The sequence below is a fragment of the Heliangelus exortis genome, chromosome 20 (assembly GCF_036169615.1).
Source record: "Heliangelus exortis chromosome 20, bHelExo1.hap1, whole genome shotgun sequence".
NCBI classification, from domain to species: Eukaryota; Metazoa; Chordata; class Aves; order Apodiformes; family Trochilidae; genus Heliangelus; species Heliangelus exortis.
The window spans coordinates 5,580,742-5,603,156 of record NC_092441.1 but is presented as its reverse complement, the minus strand read 5'-3'; the positions used below and the strand labels follow the sequence as shown (position 1 = coordinate 5,603,156).

General features: G+C 43.0%; 1 protein-coding gene and 1 long non-coding RNA gene across 6 annotated transcripts in view; one reads left to right on the top strand and one right to left on the bottom strand.

The window, feature by feature from the left end:
* Positions 1–788: 788 nt before the first annotated feature.
* LOC139805560 (uncharacterized) lies at positions 789–22,358 on the top strand. Of its 2 annotated transcripts, none has more exons than XR_011729866.1 (2): positions 789–892; positions 20,975–22,358. It is a non-coding gene; the product is annotated as an uncharacterized lncRNA (long non-coding RNA). The 2 variants fall into 2 exon arrangements; XR_011729865.1 differs by lacking the exon at positions 789–892 and adding an exon at positions 17,638–17,750.
* The window catches only part of SPAG9 (sperm associated antigen 9), a 59,661-nt gene continuing 50,895 nt past the window's right edge, over positions 13,650–22,415 (bottom strand). For 2 of the 4 annotated variants that reach the window (XM_071764074.1, XM_071764077.1), the window contains 4 exons: positions 20,635–20,673; positions 19,586–19,762; positions 18,679–18,816; positions 13,650–17,306 (listed from right to left, as the gene is read on the bottom strand). In XM_071764074.1, the coding sequence (XP_071620175.1) occupies positions 17,191–17,306; positions 18,679–18,816; positions 19,586–19,762; positions 20,635–20,673 (470 nt within the window). In that variant the 3' untranslated portion in view covers positions 13,650–17,190. The remainder of the gene's footprint in view (positions 17,307–18,678; positions 18,817–19,585; positions 19,763–20,634; positions 20,674–22,415) is intronic. The other 2 variants (XM_071764075.1, XM_071764078.1) reach the window with 1 other exon arrangement.

Below are 22,415 nucleotides of genomic sequence, written 5' to 3'. Positions count from 1 at the left end.
AAACAAAAGTCTTCATTCAACATTCAGTTTTCTCCACCCTTTACCACTGGAATTTTTATATGCTCTGAATTCAATATACCAGACTTGGATGGCAAATGTAAGTGGGGAAGCAAACCCCATGGTGTCTTTCTGTTTCTTTTGCTATTGTCATTAAGCCTTGTACTGATCTGATGAGGCCTTGCAGGAAAACGAGGTGCTGCTGTGTCCAGATTCACTGTGGTTTCAGCAGAATAAAATGCTGAATATAAGAGTATTGGATTTAATTTTTTTTTCTGACTGTAGGCAAATGTTGCTTCTTGCTAACCTTAGTCACATTCACAGAGACATAGAATGGTAGTGGTAGGAAGGGACCTCTGTAGATCACCTAGTCCAACCCCTCATTCTCTGATCCTAATTCCAAGAGCAAATCCTGAAGTCCTTATTCAGAACCCTTAATATCCAAGGCAAATTCTGAGCATGGCACAGACCACACGAGTTTAATTACCACGCAGTGGTAGTGAGTTGGAGTAGAAGCACCCAGCAACCTGTGGTATGTCACAGCCATGGAGCTGACACCTCTGCAGTGTTGTGTGAAGATAATTAGGTCTGAAATGAGATGTGCCCATGCTGGATGGAGCCCAGCTCAGCAGTTCTCCTTATCTGAGTTTCTGCTCCACTGTATGCACCCTTTGCTCCTCGATGGGCAACCTGCATGGGATCCAAGAGGGTGGCTTTGCCCACCCACACTTCTGATAAGCTAAAAACAGATCGAAAGTCTAAGTCAATGACACTTAAGCATGTGACAAAATTCTTTGCTAAACTGGGGCCTAAGTCAGTGTGATCTTCGGGTGGAACTCAACTGCTTTGGAGGAGGAAGAGCGGGCACAAGGATGGAGCCAAAGGTTCCCCTGGGGTGAGAGGCTTGGGGTGAGTGGGAAGAGACTGAGCAAATCTGAGAGGAGGGATTGTATGGCTGGCTCCATGGCTACAACTTGGGAGGAGGAATTTCCTCGTGGGAATGTTGCCAGGAGGGTGAGGAAATTGCTGCCTTTCCTAAGCTGAAGCAACTAATAAAGGAGGGGTGAGAGCAAAGTTCTTGCCTGTGTCATAGGCAGTGTCACTAAGACCTGGTGCTTTGAGGGGTATTGTCTGAAATAGCATGCTTGCTTTTGACTTTTAAAAGTAGGGTAAAATAATAGAATTCATAGAATCATAGAATGGATAGGATTGGAAGGGACCTTAAAATCTCTCGTAAGCACCTGGGAACACCATTCAGGAGGACTATGACAATGGCTTGTGTAGTCAAGAATAAAAATAGCCCAGGTCTAAGCTATCAGCCCCAGATTTCATCTTATGTTCTGGAGACCAAGTGTTAACTAAGTCCCTGGAGCTCCTCCTCATCACACCAAGTTCTTTCCACTCGGCTGCCTGCTCTCTGTTTCTGCACTTACAGAGGGATGTTGGGGCCACTTCTTAGTTCCTTGTTCTATAACATGCTAAAACTGCTTCATCATGGAATATGGGAGAGTTTTTCAGAGTATCCCTCTGAAAGAATTTGTGGGAAAGCGGAAGGGGTGTAAAAAGTTATCAACACTTAAATGTTTCAGGCTTTTGTCCCTTTTGGAAAGTAAGTAAATTGCAGTCTGAAGAAGACTTGATGCTTGAAGAATGCCCATGATCACATCTCCTTTTCATGGGTACAATCTACAACTGGTTAGACCCTAAAAATGGCAACTAATTCTGCTTAGAAGAGACAGCAGTCTCTTTTCAATCCTTCTACCAGAAAAAACCTGTTTTGAACTGACTCCGAGATAAATAGCACTTAGAAGTAAGCGTAGAGCTCCTGATGAGTTGAGTGTAGGGGTTTGCAGTCACTTTTCATGCCAAGGATCAAAAATTAATTAAGAAAATCTTGTCGCTTGGAAACTCTTCTATTCACAGTCACATGAAATCACTGTAGCAGTAGCTTACATGGAAAAATAACATTAGGGATATTTTTATTTTTAGCTGTCTTAATGAAATATAGCAGATGGAAATAAAGAGGAGAAGCCCATCCTATGTGACTAGCCATCTGTCTGGGGATCAGCAACAAATATTACAAGGATCACAGTTCAAAAATCAGTGGGTAATTAATGTCAGTCCTTAATCTACCTTACAATTCTTCATTCTCTTTATTCTGCTCTACATAGTGGCTTTCAAATGCCACTCATAACTTACCCAGCTGCTCATAGCAACCTCCCCCTTAGCTTTGGAGTACTAAACCTTGGGTTGAACACCATCAGGTGTCCCTACAACCCCTCCCTCCCCTCCTGCACAGCTCTGCAAAGCTGTCGGTGATCATTCACTCACCATGAGCTCAGCAACAAAGAACTTAAGGACTGTTCCTTCAGTCTGTATAAATTTGCCTTAAGGACATTCACATCCCTCCCTCATTCTGTAGCACACTGGGACCACTAGGACCTGTACCATGCATGGCATGGAAGCCAGGTTACTGACTTGAACAGGCAGCAAAGTGCTATTATCCAAACCTATTTTTCTGTGTGTGTTGGGTTTCTTATTGACATGTAGCTTTTCTGAGCCCATTAACTTGCTGGTCTGGAATCTCACTCTTCAAAACCACTCCAATTACATCTACGCACTGTTCAGTGTGAGGAAGCCTGTCCTGTTTAATGACATCCTAAACAGACACACAATCCTCAGCACTGCTAAAGGTCACACAGCCAGAGCTTTTGGAGATGAGATACTTATTCAGTGCTGTCACCATTATACCCTCACACTGCTCACACATACAGCATTACAACTGCAGTTTGTTCTCCCATCCCTTTTTGGGCAAATCAATGCCCTGTGACAAGCAAGTTTTTGTATTTCACCTATACAGGGTATTGCTTATTCTTCTCTGGTAACAGGATATTGTATCAGGCTGTTCTAACTTTGTTTATTACCTCCATTCTGCCAGCTCCTACAATTCACTTGATACTGTTTTGGTTATTTATATCCTTTGATTTAAGAACACTGTGCTCCAAGACTGCACTTTAAGAAATGCCCCAAGGAGCAGAGCCAAAGGAGTCAGCTTATTTTTACTGGGCTGTTCTGAGCCCTGCACAGTGCCTGAGGGAATACCTCTCTTCCTGGAAATCCACAGCTAGCTGGTTAACTCTACTGGAGGGTGTAAACATAATTAATCCTCACAAAACCTTAGATACGCAAGATCTGAACCTGATGGAGCAGGTGGAAATTATCTGATTCCTCACACAAGGAAAATGGCCTTACCAGCAGAGCTTAAATCTAGGAAATCCCATTTATAGACCTACCAAGTTTTTGCCTAAGTTTTCTACTACTTTTTTGCCTCTTTGGTTTTTTTCCCTTCTCAATGGTTGACCAACCTCACTTGGCTGAGAAACCCCATGCATTTAAAACCATGCTTCAGTCAGTGCTTTACAAGCTTGCAAGTCATGGAAATGTCCCTTTGACTCCTTGACATCATTGTCTCACCCCTTTTCCTTTCAGCCCACCCCAGGTTAACCAAAGGCACCAGCACTGGTTGTACTGGGCAGCTGGGACATCCCTGCTGACCCCCCCAGACCCATCTCCCTAGGTGTAAATTAGACGAGCAGAGATGTGAGCTCAGTTTGTGCCTTTTCCTCAGCTGAGCCATGGTGCCAGCTCTGTGCCCTCACCCTGTGCCCATCAGTGTGGTGGGACTGGCACCTCAGGGCCTTGGGGAGGATGTGCAGCTGGGTGGGGTTTTAGTCTGATAGTTTATCTGCCCGAGAAAGAGGGGTTGTGTGGCTTTCCCACCTCATAAAGAAACTGTGAAGATTATTTAATTCACGCTCAGAAGAGTTGCTAGAGAACCAGGAAAGAGCTTACCAGATGTAAAATGCCTCTTGCTTTTTAATGAAGTAAGGGTGAGGAGATAATCTTAAAAACAAACACACATGCAGTGCCATGTGCCTCCTGCACATCCTGTGCTACAGCCCATCTTCTATTTTGGTTGCATGGGCACATCTGGTTATGCATGCACCAGCTGGCAGGGAGGAACTGAGCATCTTCTGCTTTCTGAGCCCTGGAAGATGGACTGATGTAAGAGTGAAGGTTCAGAGGTGCTTGCTGCCCAGAGAAGAGAGATCCCTGCTTTCCTCCTCTGCTTCGCTGTTGGCTTCACTTTGAGAACACACAGACAGCCAAAAGACAGATATTTTATATCCAAATTAAGGCAGTAAGGTTGCAGGGCAGCTCCAGAGCTCTCCCTCCTTTTCTCTTAAAATTTCAGAAGCGCAGGGACCAAGATGACTAAAATTCCTTCATAACCTTTACCTAAGCCAACCCCCTCAGCAGATAAATCAAAATGCAGTTTCTGAAGAGCTGTTAAAACTTTGGTGTGGTTTCTGTTTCAGCCCCAGGAGCCCAAAGGAAGCAGCACCCCAGCCCAAAGGCTCAGATGGCTGCCTGAGCACCTGGGGGTGGCAAACCTACCCAGCTAGTGCCTGCTGCTGAAATGCTTGGTTGGAAGCTTTTTTGGGGCTTTGGGCACACACTCACCTACAGTTTCCTTCCCCAGGAGCAGTAGGAGCATCCCCCAGGAGCCTTTGCTAGGTCTTACATTTCCTTCTTTCTCCCACCCAGCTCAGTTTGCTGTCAGCAATACTCAGTAGCAGCAGTCAGGCAGCTCATTTCAAAACCCAGTTCTGCTTTCGTGGCCAGATTAACCTCTTGGCTGTCCAGGAATGGGTAACAAAACCTCAGGGCTTCGTGGACTCAATGGTCTGTTAATGATGCACAACATAATCATCCTCCTTCTCTCTGCTGCCATCCCACACAAAGAAATCCAAGCTTTTTTATAATGTATTTAATCTGGAGCTCTACCTCCCTAAAGGGATATGGCTGGGATTTTCAGATGAGACCACTGGGAATGTGTTGCTCAGTTCCAACTGTGTTTCAAGGGATTTGGCAAGTAACTTGCAGGCTCTTTTGAAAATTCACAGAATGGCAAAGGAGATAATTTGCAGGTTATCCATAGAGACAGATTGCTTCAGGTGCATTACAACAACAGTTAAATGTTATTTATCTCATTCACTGTCTTATCCTAGTTACTCATTTCCCCTGGAAAGCCAAGGAGTTGGACAGATGAGTTGGCTGGACAAGGTTCTTCTTTCAACTCTCATTCTCTTTTCAGAAATAATACCTAGAAATATCTTGTTCTACAGAGTCTTGAGCTGCAAGCCAGGGCAAACAACTGCTTATTACAGGAGCTCCAGTCCAAAGTTTACCACCATTCATGAGGAGCTGGATCCAAGGTTTTGGTTTGGCTGATGATAAAGAGAGGCAAGAAAAGCAGAGTAAACCCAGATCCCAGCTCCTCCCAGTGCCAGCAGCCAGGGACTGGTCTGCTTCCACCTGGTCTTCACAAAAGCCCATGGTATGAGCTGCAAAGTGGATTTTGAAGCATTACAACAGAAATGTGGGGGTAAAAAATGCATTGCTGTTACTAGCAGTAAAAAATTACATGAAATAACACCTGCACCTGAGTAAAGAACACTGCACCTGAGCAGTGACATTTCAGGTGCTGTGCTGCACCCCCAGAATCTGCACCCATCCCGGCCTTAACTGAAAGCTCTGAGTGTTTCCTGGGCCATCATCCAGCCCAAAGGTCTCTGGTCACTGCTTTAGGTGACATACAGCACAGCTGCTCAGAGAGCAGGAGAGAGGCAAGAGCAATGCAGACAGAGTGGATGGAGCTGCTTGATCCAAGGAATCCCAGCTGAGCCACCAGCAAGCCCCAACAGGACCACGGCTGCTGGCTGTAAAAGGGCAGGGAAAGGCACCGTGCAGGGGAGGAGATTACCCAGCATATTGCCTGGATGCTACTCCAGTGACATCCCAGACCAAATTCCCTCCCTGATCCCTTATTTTGCTGCAGGGACACAAATCTGAACTGGCCTTTGCAGCTGAAGGAAAAGGGCAACTGGTTTTCTTCACTCAGTCAGCCCCGTCCTGATCATTCCAATGTTGTGAGACAGAAATCCCCAGTACCTTTTGAGGCCTGAAGCCTGCTGCACTGCAACCTGCTCTCTGCCACTGACCTTTTAATGTTAATGTTTGAAGACTGTTTTCATTACAGCAATGGTAAGGAGCTATTAAAGAAGAAAAGCCCAAACCTCAGATTTTATTTTAGTCACACAATGTCAGGAGGCAGATTTAGAAAAAAAAATTCCTTCAAGCCTTAGCAGCTAAAATTACATAGCAGAAAACTCCCATCCTACTCTTCAGCACTTAAATTCTCTTCTCCAGTAAAATGTGCCTACTGAGCTGGGGTTTTTCCCAAATAACTGAGTTTCTGAGCTGTGTTTTTGGATGCCATTCCAATGGGTACACGCCTGAATGCTCTGCTGAACCTCTGGCTGCCAAAGCACCTCTCAGCTAAATACCTGGTAGCTGCTGGGGCTTATACCATGGAGGATCCTTATGGGACAGATCTTTCATAACCCAGTTAAAAAAAATAAAATACGAGCAAGCCATTTCCTGCTGGTGTTGGCTTTACCTGCTCTCACCAAAACATCATCTTCAGTTTCCAAACTTGCTGCTGCCTTTGACCAGGAGACCAGGATGATAATCAGGCTTATTGGGTTGGAGCATCAGTGAGTCTGGGCTCCCATTCCTCCCCCTTAGTACTCTGGAATTCTACTCCATGATCTGTTTTAGCCATATCCTGAAATAAATAAAAAACCCCAAAACAAAACACATGAAAAATTCAATAAAAGCAATATTCTTATTTGAATGCCTTGTGCCTAGCAAAGCACAGGGTCCCCATGTACAAGCTACTCTGCTGCTATGACAGTTTAGTTGCTATTTCTTTGGCAATAGGTGCTCCAGGGGGTCCCCTTAGTCACCCTCTCCTTCCTGAATCTGCATTTTGAACTTACTTATTTATTAAAAATAGTCACCTTGCTTTCTTTTCACATCTGTCTCAGTAGCACAGAGTCAGGTGGGCTTTGTGTCTATCTCTGTGTTGGAGACCAGCCTGAGTCTGAAGGCTTAAGAATGTTTTGTGAAGTGGAAAAAAATCTGTGAGGTGACAGGAGGAGGGAGCAATTTAGGAGAAACTTGCAGCTGCTTCCAGCTACAGCTCAGGTGAGGACCATCATGAATATAATTCTCACCCCCATGAGCAGAAGTTGTCAATCATGGAGTCTCTCGTGGTCCTTTCTGATGTCCACCCCAGGATTGCAGCTCTCCATTATTTGCTACTGAAACTTGAGCATCTGTCCACGAAGCCTGCTGGAAGCATCCAGCTGGTACCATCTCACACAGAAACCCTGGGCCTGCTTTCCCCCCTGCCTGGGGTGGCTGCAGCAGCCATCAGCAGGGGACCTGGATCATAAAAAGTACACTAAATAAACCCAGCCTTAGCACCAAGGTTGATACAAAAAGCCATAAAAAGCAGGGGACAATAAAAAAGAAAAATGCATGGCAACAACAAAACCTAGATGCTGGCATGAAGGGATTTCATTTGGGAAAAGCTGCCTAACATTCCTTCTCGTGCAGGTGATCACCATGTCCTGTCCGAGCAGGATTATTGCTTGCACATTCATGCATGCATCAGCTTGTATTCAGAGCCCTAAAATGCTCCTGTCAGTTAAGATACTTCACAAATACCAGCAAGATTTCCCATTCTGCCTCCCTCCTGCTCCAGCCCCCCCACCCCCGTTGTTGTTGCATCTGTTTGTTTCATCTATCACTGCTCCCATCCTCACCTCCGCCCGAGCATATGTTGCAGGAGGAGAAACATAATTAAGTTTGGAAAGATTCATTTGAGGTAACCAGATGTCTTGCTCCACCTTCAATGTATTTCCCACACCTTAATTAGCAGAGGGAAAGCTGCTGCCTCTGGCTGGGGGACACAGAATGCAGCAGGGGCCATGGGCAGCCCAGCCCCACCAGAGAGCAGGAGGGCTTGGATCTCAGCTATGGATGGGGAAGCATCCTCTGGATCCAGGATGGGATAAAAAGCTTTCAGTGCTGTCACAGGTTTGGAAATGACTGGATTTCTGGCACTCATCACCTGTACACATCCTGATTGCAGACATGCACACTCAAGCTGTGACTTCCACTTCTTTTCTTCAGGGCTGAGGGCTTGATGTGTCCATGCACTGAACCCACGTTGGTCCTTTGTGCAGTGGCTCCTGGCAGCTTGCTGGGTGACTTGGTGGGGAGGTGGGGGTGGGCTTTGATGCTACTGTACTCAGGCCATGCAGTCACAGGAGCTGTACACATTAATTTAGGATTACCTGTGTGCCTACAGCACAGACATCCACCAGTGATCTTTGAAAATGGCATCTCTGTGTTGCAGTTTTACAAGAAATGCCTTGTGATTCTGGAAGAGGTTGCAGGAGACCCCAGCCCACCCATCAGGACCAGGTCTGTACAGAGCAGCGGGGTGCAGGGAGCAGCAGGGATGGTTTGGCTCTGTAACCATCTTCCACTTCTCTGCCAAAGCCTTAAATCCTTCTGACAGCCTTCAGGTGAGCTCCTGGCTTCCAGAGAGAGAAGGGATGGTGTGGAGGGGATGAAGTGAAGCTGGGAAGCCCTGAGATGGTGAGGAGCAGGGAGGAGGCTGGACACTGCCTGGGCCACCCTCCTGCTAGCCCAGAGGGATGCTGACTCCAGAGAAGGGTGTTCCCCTCTGTGTCCATGCTGTGTGCCCACTCTCTAGGGAACCGGGCTCTGGCTATTTCTGTACCCCTGTCAGCAGCCAGAAGTGATGGGGTTTTCCTTTCCCAGCCCTGCTCTCGCCCCCAGGCCAGGTTTCCTCCTCCCATCTGGTCCAGCTCGCTGGGTTCCTGCCAGAGGCCCCGGTGCCAAGGGAGGGGTGACACAGCACTGGCCTCCCCAGTCGGTGTGGGGAGGGTCAGAGGAGGGACCCGGAGCTCCTCTCCTACCTGTGCCCTCCTTCATCTCTGCTCTGGCCCTGCCCACGCTGGGTTTCCAGCAGGGATGCATCCAGAAACTGCCAAAAACGGCCTCAACTCTGCAACCCCCAAAACATCACCCCAAATCCAACAGGACACCCCATTTCTCTGCCCTTGGCCATGCTTGGAAACAGCCAAGATGAACCCACCACAGCCTGGGTGTCCAGACTGGGTGCTGGAGAGGCAGGGGGATGCCCAGGATGGGGCTCAGATTTGGGGCTATTCTGCCACACACCCTCCTCAGCCCCAGCCTGGCTCCAGCTGCCCCCGTCCCCTTGCACCCTCAGAGCCATCGCCTTGTGCTGCAACAGAGCCAAAAATACTTCCCCAGCTGCTGCCCACCTGGTGCCTGAGATGAGTTCAGGAAACGGCAACAAGAAACTGAAAATAAAAGGCTGAATAAAAAGGCTCGCACCAGAAGTGAGGGAGCTAAAAGTAGCAGTGATCTGATCCATCAGAGCTGTAGGTCAGAATTAACTGCTGGAGTGTCTTAGGGCATCAAGTGAGAGTCTCTCCAGCAGGAGGAAACTCACACGGGTTTTACCAGCCCAGACAGCGTGTCCTGGGCGCCCAGCATGCCACCACCCAAAATAGAAGCCACATGGACAGTCCCCTGGCTGGCTTGATGCCAGGCACTGGTGGGGTGTCACCTCCCTCCACCCCGTGTCGGGGACCACCAGGCTCCTTCCTACTTGGTTCTCAAGTGACTGAGATGATCAAGGCAGGAGACCCAGACCACCCGTACTCGGTGACACGTTGCAGCAACAGCCACAGGGCTGGACACGGGCAGATCAAAATGCCACGTTCAGGTTAAAGGCACTGCTCGAGTGGGCTGATATTGAGTTTCTGTAAGTATAGGATATTGTGCATGAGATCAAGTGGAAAATTTCTGCTGTAATTCCTCCGGAAAGAGAATTATTTAACTAAGCTGCTATTCCCTGGAAACGTTTGACTTAAACATTACGACATTGCTATAGAAGGAAAATTCAACACCACAACAGCCCTTGGCTTATCCATTTGCTTTTATGGAGCCTGCAGAGCTCAGACTGGGAGAAGGATATTTAAAACCAGTCCAGCTCTAAGAATGAGTGGCAGTTAAAACCCAAATACAATAAGGATACTAAAAACAAAGACAAGATTTAACCAACCACGCTCCTCAGTGAAGTTAAAGTGGTACAAACCATGAGGAACGTGGTGGGGTTTGGTGCTCCCCATCCCCTAAGCAGAAGGCTGGGTGTCAGCTGCATCCCCCAAGGGTGCACCCCAGGGTGCCCTGCAGACCTGCTGCATCTGCAGAGCTAGACTGGGTTTGAGTCAGAAGAGCCTGAAAAGTCATAATTTTATTTTTTCTCATTCTCCCTATTTTTGGCTTCAGATTCTTGGATGTCTCCTTTCTATTCCCCAACTATATGACAAGGAGTAGGTTTGAGATAGTAACAATATTAAAATGAGTCAAAATGCAGCATGAGCTGAAAGTTAGCACAAATGCAGAATAAAAACCTCCCAGCAAAAATAACAGCCAAGGAGCAGTGAGGTAGGCAGGAGATCCCCAGGAAAAGACCAGGGTGGGTATGCTGGGTAAAAGCATTTAAAAGCATTTAAGTACTACACTTCCTATAGCATCCCTGAAAACACAGTGAGCTTGGACAAATAAAATCACTAAGTAACTCCAAGAAGAGAGCTGCACCATTTCCATCAAAGCATTTGCTGCCAGAGAGTAGAAGGGGAATCTTCAGGCCTGAAGGAGCAGCAGGTTGTGGGGTGACCTACAGTGCTGTCCTATTCTTGCCACTGTCACAGGGCACCAGGACATGTGGTCAGACCCAGTGCAGTTCTGATGAACTTTGCACTGCCTTAAAGTCAAAGCAAGTATCAACCTTGCTTGGTTTTAAAAGGAGACCCTGAGCCTGCAGCCCAGGCTACGAGATAAGCATAAAGATGACACCACAACAAAGCACTGGCACTGGCACCATGCTGGTCCAAAGGTTGGGATGTGGCTGGCAGCAGCCCTGTCCCTGCCATCACAGAGCCAGGCAAGGCCCCAGTTGCAGAGCTCCTCGTCTCGGCCCTGCACACGAAGAGGTGGAAGTGAAAAGCAGATGCCTGGGAAGGTTTCCAACATAGGGCTATTTTGGTTTGGTTTTCCTTTTTTTCCCCCCTCTCCAGACCTGACACAGCCTACAAAGTAGGAGCCCTGGGCACAGTGTCATTTTGTGCAGTGGTGGCAGCAGCAGGTGATGGCACAACCCTCCCTTTCCCTGCAGAGCCACCTGCACATCCCAGTGCCCTTGGCCTCAGGAGCAGAAGGAAGAGGAAGGGGAAAGCAGTTATCAACCCCCTCACCATTGCAGCCAGAGCTCTGCTTGTGTCCAGCTTATAAAGGGCTACTTTGTACCAGGGTACAAATTAAGAGAGTCTTTAATATCCCACCTGCAAACTGAAGTAGGACCTCACCACAGCTGGAGAAGCAACAGGCAGAGTTGCTGCTCAGCTGCTCAGCACCATCTGTTTTAAAGAAGGAAACCTTTTCCCTTTCCTTTTTCTAAACATTAGGTGCAAAGGGCTGAAGAGGTCCCAGCTCCAGAGCAGCCTCTTGGCTGGGGCCATACCAGAGGCAGACAAACCCCTCAACACAACTCAGCCCCTGAGAGAGAGGGGAGGGAAGGGAGAACCAGGGCTCTGGCTCATGACCCCTGCACTGACCCAACACTCCTATTCCTCTTCCCTGTCTTTGACCACTGATACAACTTCAGTGGGCAAAGCTGGTGGAGGGAAGCTAAAACGTGGATATAGAGGGAGGTGCAGGGAGAATATTCCAACTGGAGTTCCTGTTGTCTCACACAGTAAGAGCACCATCTCGTGTCTGAACCAACACCGACTGCACCAACACACAGGGTTCCCTCCTATTTACAATCACAACCATCAATCCACTTCTCACCAACTCCCTCCTCACCATTGCTTCAGAGAATGTTTTGAACAGGAGGAAAATAAGTCCCATACCTGGCTGTGTCACCTCAAAATAGCTTTTTAAGGAATTAACTTTAACGATGCAAAACTGCCACCAGTCCCCAAACACCACACCAGGAACTGGAGTGTGGCCCAAGGCCAGAAGACCTCCTCAAAGCTGCTTTTTTAGACTGTATTGCTCAAATAGCTTTCACATAGATTACAGGATGAGAAAAAAGAAGAGGATGGCAAAAAGAATCTCTCATTTTGGTTTGTAGAAAAGCAGAAATTATCTCAATCTCTTTCAATAACTTTCGAGATTTAATTTCCAGCAAACAAGTATTTTCCAATAGAGGACTCACACTGAAACATTTTCACCTCCTGTATGATTATTATAAATACCTTTTTTTATAGGAGACTGCACAATTGAGGTAATGTTTTTAAAGTCTGCTACAGAAATAATGAATGCTTTTCCTATTATCAACATGCTCTTTGCAGCAGGGTCTCAGTATTTACAGTGGCTTAAAACTTCAGTCTCCAAATATAATTTGTAACACCTTAACCCAGTTTACCACCCTATTTGCAGTTCTCTCTCAATAATACAAAATCTCAAAAATTAAATTACTCACCCTCAGACCTGAGGGGCTGTCAGAAGAGCTCAAACATTTCCAGAGCAAAAAATGATGATGCTTCTCCCTGTTTCATATGTACACACACTGACTTAGCACAGTGCAATGATGTGACATGCATGGGAAGGGACATGTCCCAAGAATAAACACTGTTGAGAAGAGGAAAATTTGTCAGTAAAGCTCTTCTGGAGAGGCAAAAATCTTGTGAGAAAATTCCAGTAAATGAGTATAAAGGATTAATTTTTTTTTTTAAAGTACCAAGACGAAAAAATTTCAAGTTGGTACAACACTGGTAACAGGACCCTTTGTGTTTTCTGAATGATTCCTATGTTTGCAGGTGTAAATATGAAATACTTGCATCCTAGAGGTATTAAAAAGCAAGAACTTTATGTGAACCCTTCAGTACTGTTGGAAAAATTAAGAGTAATGTGTGCAGGCCAGGGACAAGGAGGCATCATGTCCCCAGCACACCAGAGGACAGAATGTTTTAATTGCAGGAAGTTGCAGCCACACAGACCCATTGTAACAAAGGTCAACCAAATATTTTCAGTGGCATTGCTACTTTTAACATCTTAATCAAAATAAATTAACGAGACAAACGTGTTTAGAAAGTGGCAGATGAGCCAGGAAAAAATTAAAGCCTGGCTCTAGCCAAGTGTTGTTTCTGAAGGGGAAATAAATGTATTGTCCCCGAGTTCTCATTCTTCTGCTTTATAATCCACCATTTCCTTTGCTGGGTGCTAAGTCACCAATGTGCATTTGAGCCTAGATGAACCTTTGGTAAAGCATTAAGAAAACTTGAAAAAAATGAAGTCCAGGGCCAGTTTCACCTGAGCTGCAGTCAAGCAGATCCCCTCCAGATTCTTACCCTGTGAATCAGCAGCTTTAGGCACCACGTAAGAGGTGAAGGCACCACTTGGGAGCCAGCCTGTAAACACAGATTTTCTTCAGGCCTGGTATGAGACAGCAGGATGACACAGTCTGGGCTGACTCATACACATTACTACCTGTATTTATGGTGCCAATATTTGGCTGCTGGTGTAAAATACCCAATTCTTATGCCTTCTGGTAGCATCAAAAACCTCAGAACTTGACACGAGACTACAAAGAACACACCAATCCAATGCATGTTTCATATACATATTTATATATATTTCATGTACAAAGTTACATTCTGAACCCCATGGATTCAATAATAGAAATAAATACTGAAATAACTACACTGCTATATGAGCTTTTCTGCTCACAGAAAAGAAGCCTCAAGTTTGAACAGACAGCAAGTTTAACGCTGTAGTATCCATCCTGGATTACAGAGGCAAAATTCAGCGTAAAGTGTCCAACAGACAAACCTTTCAAAAATTACAGACCATAAAATGTTTAAAATATATGTTTAAAAGATTGAGAAATGTGCATCAACAAAATTAATAAAGGAAACTTAATCTTGTTAGAGGGCGGGAAAGACATTTAGTGTATAGAAAAATGCTTTGAGGTGCAACAGAAGTCGTTACAATATGGCATAACCCTGTTAGAAAAACCATGGAATTTCCCTAGAGAACCATATTTGAGTTTACTGTGTCTTGTTTTACAGAGCAGGGCCTTCACAAGCCCCTGCCTCAACGGGGTCACTTACAAGAGTGCTAAGTCAGGTTTAATCCTTTGGTAACTTTTATAATACTCACATGGAAATAAATATTCAGTTACACAGCATTTTAAAAGACACACGTTCTTTAGAACAGTTAGTATAATAAAAGAGATTTAACATTTGTTTGTTACTAAGGCAGCCTATGATAAAGTGTCTACGCTCTGCCAGCTCTATCTGATCCAACTCAGGAAGACCTTGACAAGAAATGGACAATGCAGCAGCTTACACAACGTGTGTCACCTTCACCATGCAAACACCCTTACCCAGGCAAGTAATGTGCTGCATATTTTGTGCTCGAAATGTTTCCAAACTATTAACAAGCTGTAGCTATCAAGAGCTCCTATTTATATGATGCTTTTAATCACATGAGTGTATGCATAAACGCATTCTTGAGACTGATTTGGAGGAGTGTATCATCAGCTCAGTGCCCGAGGCTTCACTTGCTCTGCTCACCATACAAAGCGACCTTCAGGAGAGTTTAGAAGTCCCAGGGCACTGTGATGACAACAGGGACCATTTAATCTACTGTACCTTAGGACAGGGGATAAAGTTTTTAAAGGAGAAATACAGAGAAGTGCACATGCCTTTTATTTACACCCACAGTGGTACATCGTTAACCTACTCATTTCATTAAAAACTCTTCCACTTTTGGACAGGAAGAATCATTCTCTGAGAAATTTGCAAGAGTTGGCCCACTGAGGTGACTTAAATGGCACGGTGGACCAGATACGTTTGGCAAAAGACCAGGTACACACTTGCCAGGTTGAACTGCTCCATCTGAGAGCACTAAAGCCGTCCAGAAAAAAAAAACAGCTTTTCACTAATTACAAATAAAATGCTTTACAAGAACAAAGGAACAGAATTGTGCGCTTTTTTTTTTTTCTGAGAACATGAGAATGTGACGATCAAACAGTGAGTAAAAGCTTTGGAGACTGTTTTCCAAAGCATAAAACAAGTAAATTTAAGAAAATGGCAGGAGAAGCGATGAAACTGCACCACTCACAGTGAAGATTCTGCACGACAGGAAAAGTTTAGACAGCATTTTTCTTAGACATCCAATTGCTTAAGTTAATTCAGATGTGCTTCAGGTTCAGCATACATGCCTAAGTTTTAAATAGGTCTACAAGTGTTCAGCCAGTTTATCTTCTGTATTTGTATAATTTTTAAAAAGCTCCCAGACTTTATATTGAAGCCAAAGTACTTTAAGAGTGAGGTTAAAGGTGAATTTGGAAAGCAAATTATGAACAACATGCTCTCATCACTTTTGGCATTCTGAAGAGAAAAATACTACCAAGATATTAGACATCTTTAATAACGATTTTTTAACTACATAGTTCATGTCCTAAATACATATTTACGAGAGGAACAGCTGTGTACAAAATATGTTGCTTAAAAAGTATTTATACATATAAATCTAACCAATACACCTGAATGGAGTTTTTCTGGTTTATCAGCTATGATATGCATTTGAAAAAGCTGCCTAAATATATATTTACACAATAGACCTCAGCTAAATGTGTTCATTTAAAAAATTAAGAAAATATATAAACACATGTTTGCCTGATAGACCAGAACTGCTCCTATTGCATAAAAATGTTTAGGCAGTTTTAAAAAAGTGTTTCTATATTTATTCCTCTGAAATTGTTCAGTTCTCACATAATCAAGTTACTAAGTTGCTCTGCTAATCTGAACAGAATAGTCCCAGTCTTCTGGGGGCAAATGCTGGATGCTCATTAAACCCCCTCAGAACTTCCACTTTCCAGAGACTAAATGAAAGAAGAAATCTGGGTTTTAAAAATATTCTGAAGTACAGATTCATGATGTGGTTAACTTAGGTCTGATACTAATGTAGGAAAGGAAGACAGTCTTCAACTCACACTTATGGTTAAAAAAAATAGATGGTGAGTAGACAGAATGTCAGCCTAATATTAGAGTCTCCTGACTTTCATTAATTTACTCAGTCTTAGTGTTACCTGCTAATATTGTTACTAAACTTTTTTTTTTTTTTTTTAACTAAAACTGGGGTACTGCAACTATAAAAAATACATTTTGTAACTAATTATCTGGCACTAAAATTCCTTTACAATCTCACTTGGGCAGAAAGCAAGTTTTTTTCCTGTACACTCTCATTCTTTTCTCATGCTCTAATCAAGGTCTCTAACCTTCACACATGTAGTGCCTCATGAGTTTGACCAGCTAAGCAGAGAAGATCATTCTAGTGCTTAGGACATAAGGATTTAAGACAAGAACAAAACATATCCCCTGCTCAAGAATTTTACAGTTACTTTCAAATTTAAATCATCCTAAGAACACCCTTTGGAAACAGAGTTGTTCCATGTCAATGGGAAAACACTATGCTCCAATTTGCTTGTTATTGAGGGCAGCAGTTCTCAAACTTTAAGGTTCAATAGTGAAAACATGTAATTTTATTTAAATATCATCATAATTCCTATACAATCCTTTCTGACCCCCCCCTCCCTGAAATTAAACCATGTACATTACATAAGTAAGATTTTCCAGGTTTGAAAAGAAAAGCTGAGCTGAAATTTACAGTTTACTTTAGCCCTCACTGAATATTTGGATGAGTCTTAAGAATACATCTTAGAATTTGTCCATTTTTTAATATTCTGGGAATAACTTTGCTGTTTTACTCAATGCATTATACAGTGAGATGAAGTTCAGTTGTGATAAAGCTGAACTTAAATTAAGACTGCCAAAGAAGTGACCTACATTAGATTGCTGTGGTACAGTAAAACTAATGTCTCAGTTGCTGGCTATGGTGTGCACACCAGTTTTGAGAAAGATCTGATTTCATTATAACTGTTCCATGTAACACGGGTGCAGTAAAACAGCACAAGCTAATTCCTGTATAGTATGACAGATCTGCAATATAAAGTTAAACAGCAAAGAAAGGCTTCAACATCATGTAGTGAAACAGGTTTCACAAAATAAAAAAACATGCAGAAGCTTTTTTTTTTTTTTCCTTTTTCTTTTTTTTTAAGGTCTCCAGCTGCATCCTATAGGCTCACTCACTGCCACACATTACTTGCCACACTATCAAGTGACTCCTCTCAGCTTTGGCTACAGAAGGTTCAAGTTGTAGAGCTTCTCCAAGGAGCTCAGATTCTCCACCTTCATCACCTGAAAAACAGCAGCTTTGATTCAGACAAACAATAAAAACCAGCACGAACACCAAATGCAGCAAGTAAAATCTGGTTTTACAAGAAAAAACACTATGAAACAGCAGTAGTTGCCATATATTCATATAAAAGCACATTCAATATTGTGAATATATATATTACAAAGTGAAAGACTGCTGTACAATTATTTTGGCAAGAAGTATTCTGATCATATTGTTCAGTTCTAGGACCCCAAATTAACTGTAAAGTATCTGTAGTCTACACAATTTGTTACTTATAGCTCTTTAAGGCAATTAACTAACTTGCAAACCTACAATCCCTTGCAGGCAGAAATGGAAATGGTTAAACTAGAAGGAAATGTGCTGGCATAAACACAGAAACCATATGAAGCACTCTGAAAAACAAGAGCAGTAATTGAGCAGGAGTGACACAATGCACCATGCAGGTATAAGCTGCACCTTTCCCCCTTCTTTCTGCTTCCTCTGTCATCCTAGCTTGTCACAGCTCTGCTCACAGTGGCACAAGACACCCTTTAAGCTTATTCTCCATTATTGCTCTTCAGAAGAGAAGAGCAGCTTTGCAACCACAACTAAACCCCTGGTGACACGAGCTGACTTGGATCAAAGGTGACGTGGGCAGCAAGGAACAGAGGCAGCCTCGTGGTACAGAGGAGCAGCAGGTTCATCAGATGAAACTGGAACAGACCTACAGCTTCAGGAAGGTTGCAAGTCACAGCTGGGCTGGTTTTCTGGTTAGACTGCTAACCAGAAAGTCTGAGGAATTTAAACACACAGTAGTCTGAACTTGCTCTTGAGCCAGTTTGCTGCAGTGATGTGGTAACAGCTGAGCTAAGGCAGCTTTGAATCATGCCACAGGAGCAGCAAAATGCACAGTTGGTACATGGCCATACCAGGAGCAAATGCAGTTTTTCACACTCACTACGGGGTGGCACAGGATGGCCTCAAGTCCTGCATCCTGCACAACTTCACTGGGGTTACCAGTGGGAACTGGTCTCTCATTGACTAGGGAGATGACAGAATTTGGGCTGCCCTTCACAGCTTTCTCTTTGTAGTGGTTTCTGTGTCTTGGATTTTTTGTTTGTTTGTTTGTTTTTGAAAACACTACAGGCAGATTTAGGGAAAAAGTCAAAAGCAGGTTTAGCAGTTGGATCCTTTTTAATCACTTTCTGTCACAGTCTCCAGCTGCAGATTCTAATAGTACCCCAAAATCTTCAATTAAAGAAAATTTACACAAGAAATCTTTTATGGGCTGTATCATGCAAAGGTGCTATCCAAGAACAGCAGTGATCAGAATAAGATGGGCATGCAAAGATAACAGAACTACTTGCAACTGGTTTTAAGCTTTTTTCTTACCCATTCTGAAGTCAATATATCCTTCTCCACCACTTATCACCAACATGGATTTTAAGGGACTCTGGCTGAAGGACTCTTGGGATGGTTTATCAGCTGTTAGCTCTGTTCCACCACTACTCTGTGGGCAAACAACCTGACCTGGATTAAAAAAAGAATGCACTTTTATGCTACATCTCCCAGAATATCACCACCTGCACTTGGTCACTGGATGACATACTTAATGCCTTATGATGTAACTTATTTCTGGATTCTAGCTTTCTGTCTCTTGCTGATGAGATACTATCTTTGCTCTGATTTCATCTCTCTGAAGAGAAAGAATCTGTTCAGACCAGATCAGTGGAAATCAGAGAATTAAACACATCTTGAAAGATTTCACAGCACAGGCATGCAGATCTAGAGAATGACACTGGAACATTGAGAGGCTTAAAGACTTTCAGACACAAAACTGAAATGATTCAGCATGTGTCAGCCCATTAAGCAAACTTCTGTCATCTACTTCCATCAGATAAGGTGCATACATGCACTGAGAGGGTTTTCAGCCAGCACTGCAGCTTCTGGAGTTTTTCAACTTTGGGAGTTTCTCTTTTAGTAGCTCATCCTTCCTGCAGGATGTCAGACTCCTGACTGGGACCTTGTATCAATTAGCAACTGGCTGCCTTCTGAATAGGCAAGTCTCACTTATCACAGTACCTTTTTCTCAGCTGGAAGCAAAGCACTTTCTTTCTTTGTGACCAAACCCTTTACCTCCCGTTAAACAACACTGCACTGAGGAATGAGGAAAGTCTTGGTAAATAAAACAGAACAAATCCTTTCTGAATGTATGATTTCACACACTTGCTACCTTTGCCTAAGCACTCTAATTAAGCGAAAAAGAAACTTCATTTGATGAATGGTAATCAAACCTCACCAGGTACTGCAACAAAGAATTTCACAGCATCACGGTGCCCATGGAAGCAAAGCTGTGCATGTGCCATTGAGCAGTATGGGATGAATGTCCCTGGGGTCACTTTGTCACTGTTTTCATCACCATACACACGTATTACACTTCCCGGACGGTTTCCAGAGCCTGCTGCTGCTTTGTTAGCTGTAAAAGAAAAGGAGTGTTTTTTCTACTTGAAAAATACAAATTACAGAAATGGTTATTTGTTAAGAAACCTTATGGTACCATCTAAAAAGCTAAAGCCAACTTAGATAAAAATGAAACAGGAGGGCAGCAATGCCAGTTCAAGACAGAGCTGGAAAGAAAAAAGATTGCATGCTTCGTTATTTTAAGTACATCAGAAAATGGAGCAGGACTCTTATTAGTCTAGCATAAACACCAGATTTTAATATCCTACTTTCAGAAAAAAAATAATTTGTGAAAGGACTGTATCTTTCATAGACAATAAGTACCTCTAATGTGTTTCAGTATGAGCAAATTCCATGTACTTAAACATGTAATTAAAGACAGTTTCATTGCAACTAATCGTAGGGTATCCCCTTGCCAGCAAAAATTCTCTAAAAATAGCCACCTGTGGGCATAAAGGAGCTACCCTATTATAATTCTACATCTAGTTTTTACTGAGAAGTTTTAAAATCCATTAAAACAGAGAAGTACTCATGCTAGACATACAAGCCATCTCCATTCCAAAGGCTACCAAAGTAGTGAAAGAAACAGTGATTTGTAACAAGACAGTAAATGATGTGGATTAATGACAAAGTTATAAGATATGGTATCACACTGGCTGGAAGGAAAACAAAGTCTGTATGAAAGTTCAGCTGCAACACAGGATGATATGCTAAACTGCTGAGCAGATTGGTGGCCATTTAGCAAACATAAAACTGCTGCAATGCAGTAACTGCAAGTGGAAAAACATTTAGGAACATACAAAGGGTAAATCTATAAGGAGTGGGAAACAGCCTCGAAGTGGCTATTAGAAGCCTGAAAATAGATTTTTGTTCAGGATCTGCACTTACCCCTCAGCCCCAGTAAACGTCCCTGGTGGAGGATTACAGCTAAAGTGAGAAAGGAGGAAAGGGGAAATGGATAGGTATGACAGTAGAGGAGAAGGATTAATGAGAACCCACCACTCTTCTATTTTGGATTTTGATAAGATAGAGCTTAAAATTTTAGCTCCTAAAAATCAGTAAATACATGATTACAGGAGATTCATTAAGAAGTCACAATGAACAGCACTTCATTATAAAAGTTCCAGCACAAAATGAACAATGAAAGCACTGCCACATTCACGTGCTTTATTGCTATGAAGTTTATTATTGATTAGCACTGTTTCCCCTTTCTCTCTTTCATTGGCAGGAGGCTACCAAACAATTCACAAGACTTCATCTTTTCAAGTGCCCTTTTGAAACATTATCTGCAGATCAGGAAGATGCCCTGCTACTGAGACCCAGGGAACTGAGATACACAACTGTTTATGGAAGCATGTGACTGCTTTTGAAAAGAGTGACTACTTGTAACCAGGGTTCTCAAACCCACTGTCAATCTACCTGCAAAACTATTGTCCTAATTCATGAACAAGAAACAAAACTGAAATTCAAGTGTATAGCTTTAACAGTGATTTTTTTCATGTTCTCCACTGTTTTAAAACAACTCTTCTGGAAACATAAAGCTTGACGCAAATTAAGAGCTATAATTTTTGAAAGCATGATTTAAAATATTTAAAATTCATGATAGGAAGTCTGTCCTTCCTTAGTACACTCATGCAATGCAAAAAAAAAAAAAAAAAAAAAAAAAAGGCATTTACTGAATGGATGAACAATGTAATGGAACAGCATGAGAAACACCAGATGTATGTGCTGTTCAACAAAGCAGATACAACATGAAGAGTTTGAACTATTAAATTATCCTAAAATTTCACCTGTAAGACTGTGCTACTTGGTATATAAAAGAGTACAATTAGAACTATCAAAGTGCTGTATTTTATTTTCTGAAATTTCTGTCCATGTGCTTTAACATTAGTCTCAGGCACAAGTGTTGGTGGTTTTGTTGTTTTAAATGCAAACAATTTATACACAGATTCTTCCCAAGCAACTTTGCCTATTTTGTTTTGCTCTTGACTGTTCCCTTCTCCCAAAGTTCAGCTGCCCATGTCTGAATGCTTCCCCTCTCACCCCAGAAGAAGTTTCAGACTACGATAAGTGTTTGGCATCAGTTATTAAGAAGATTCCTGGATTCACATTATTGGAATTTCACCAAGAAATTAGTGCCCAATTTGCAGAATGTGCAACTCCCATAACTCTGAACATGTTCTTTAAAGCAGTCAGTACTGCTGCTGTTCCAGTCCTTTATACCAGCTTTGTGATTAATTCTCAGGAACTAAAGCTGAATGAATTGTACTTGCATCAATACCAACTTGCTCAAATGAAACAATCTAATTTGATGATTACATTTGCCAATAAAAAGTAACATTAATTAGAAAACTAAAGCCATCTCTCACAAGTAAAAAATTCTTTAAATGCTGCTAATGCTCACAACACCCTTAAGGCTTCCAGGTGTCTCTTTCACTCAAGGCATAGCAACTCTGCTCAAATTGAAGTACAGGAGATTTTGGAGATGTACTTTTTAGCTCAGAAATTGTAAGCATGTACACAGATCAGGTGCTAAACATCACATAGGCCCAAACTGTTGAAATTGTAAAGATTCAGACCTGGCAGTAAAGCTTTCTATTCATTAGCAAGCATCTGAATGGTCTTTAATATTCTCTTTGTGTCTACAGCATATTGCACAGTGCTATTCA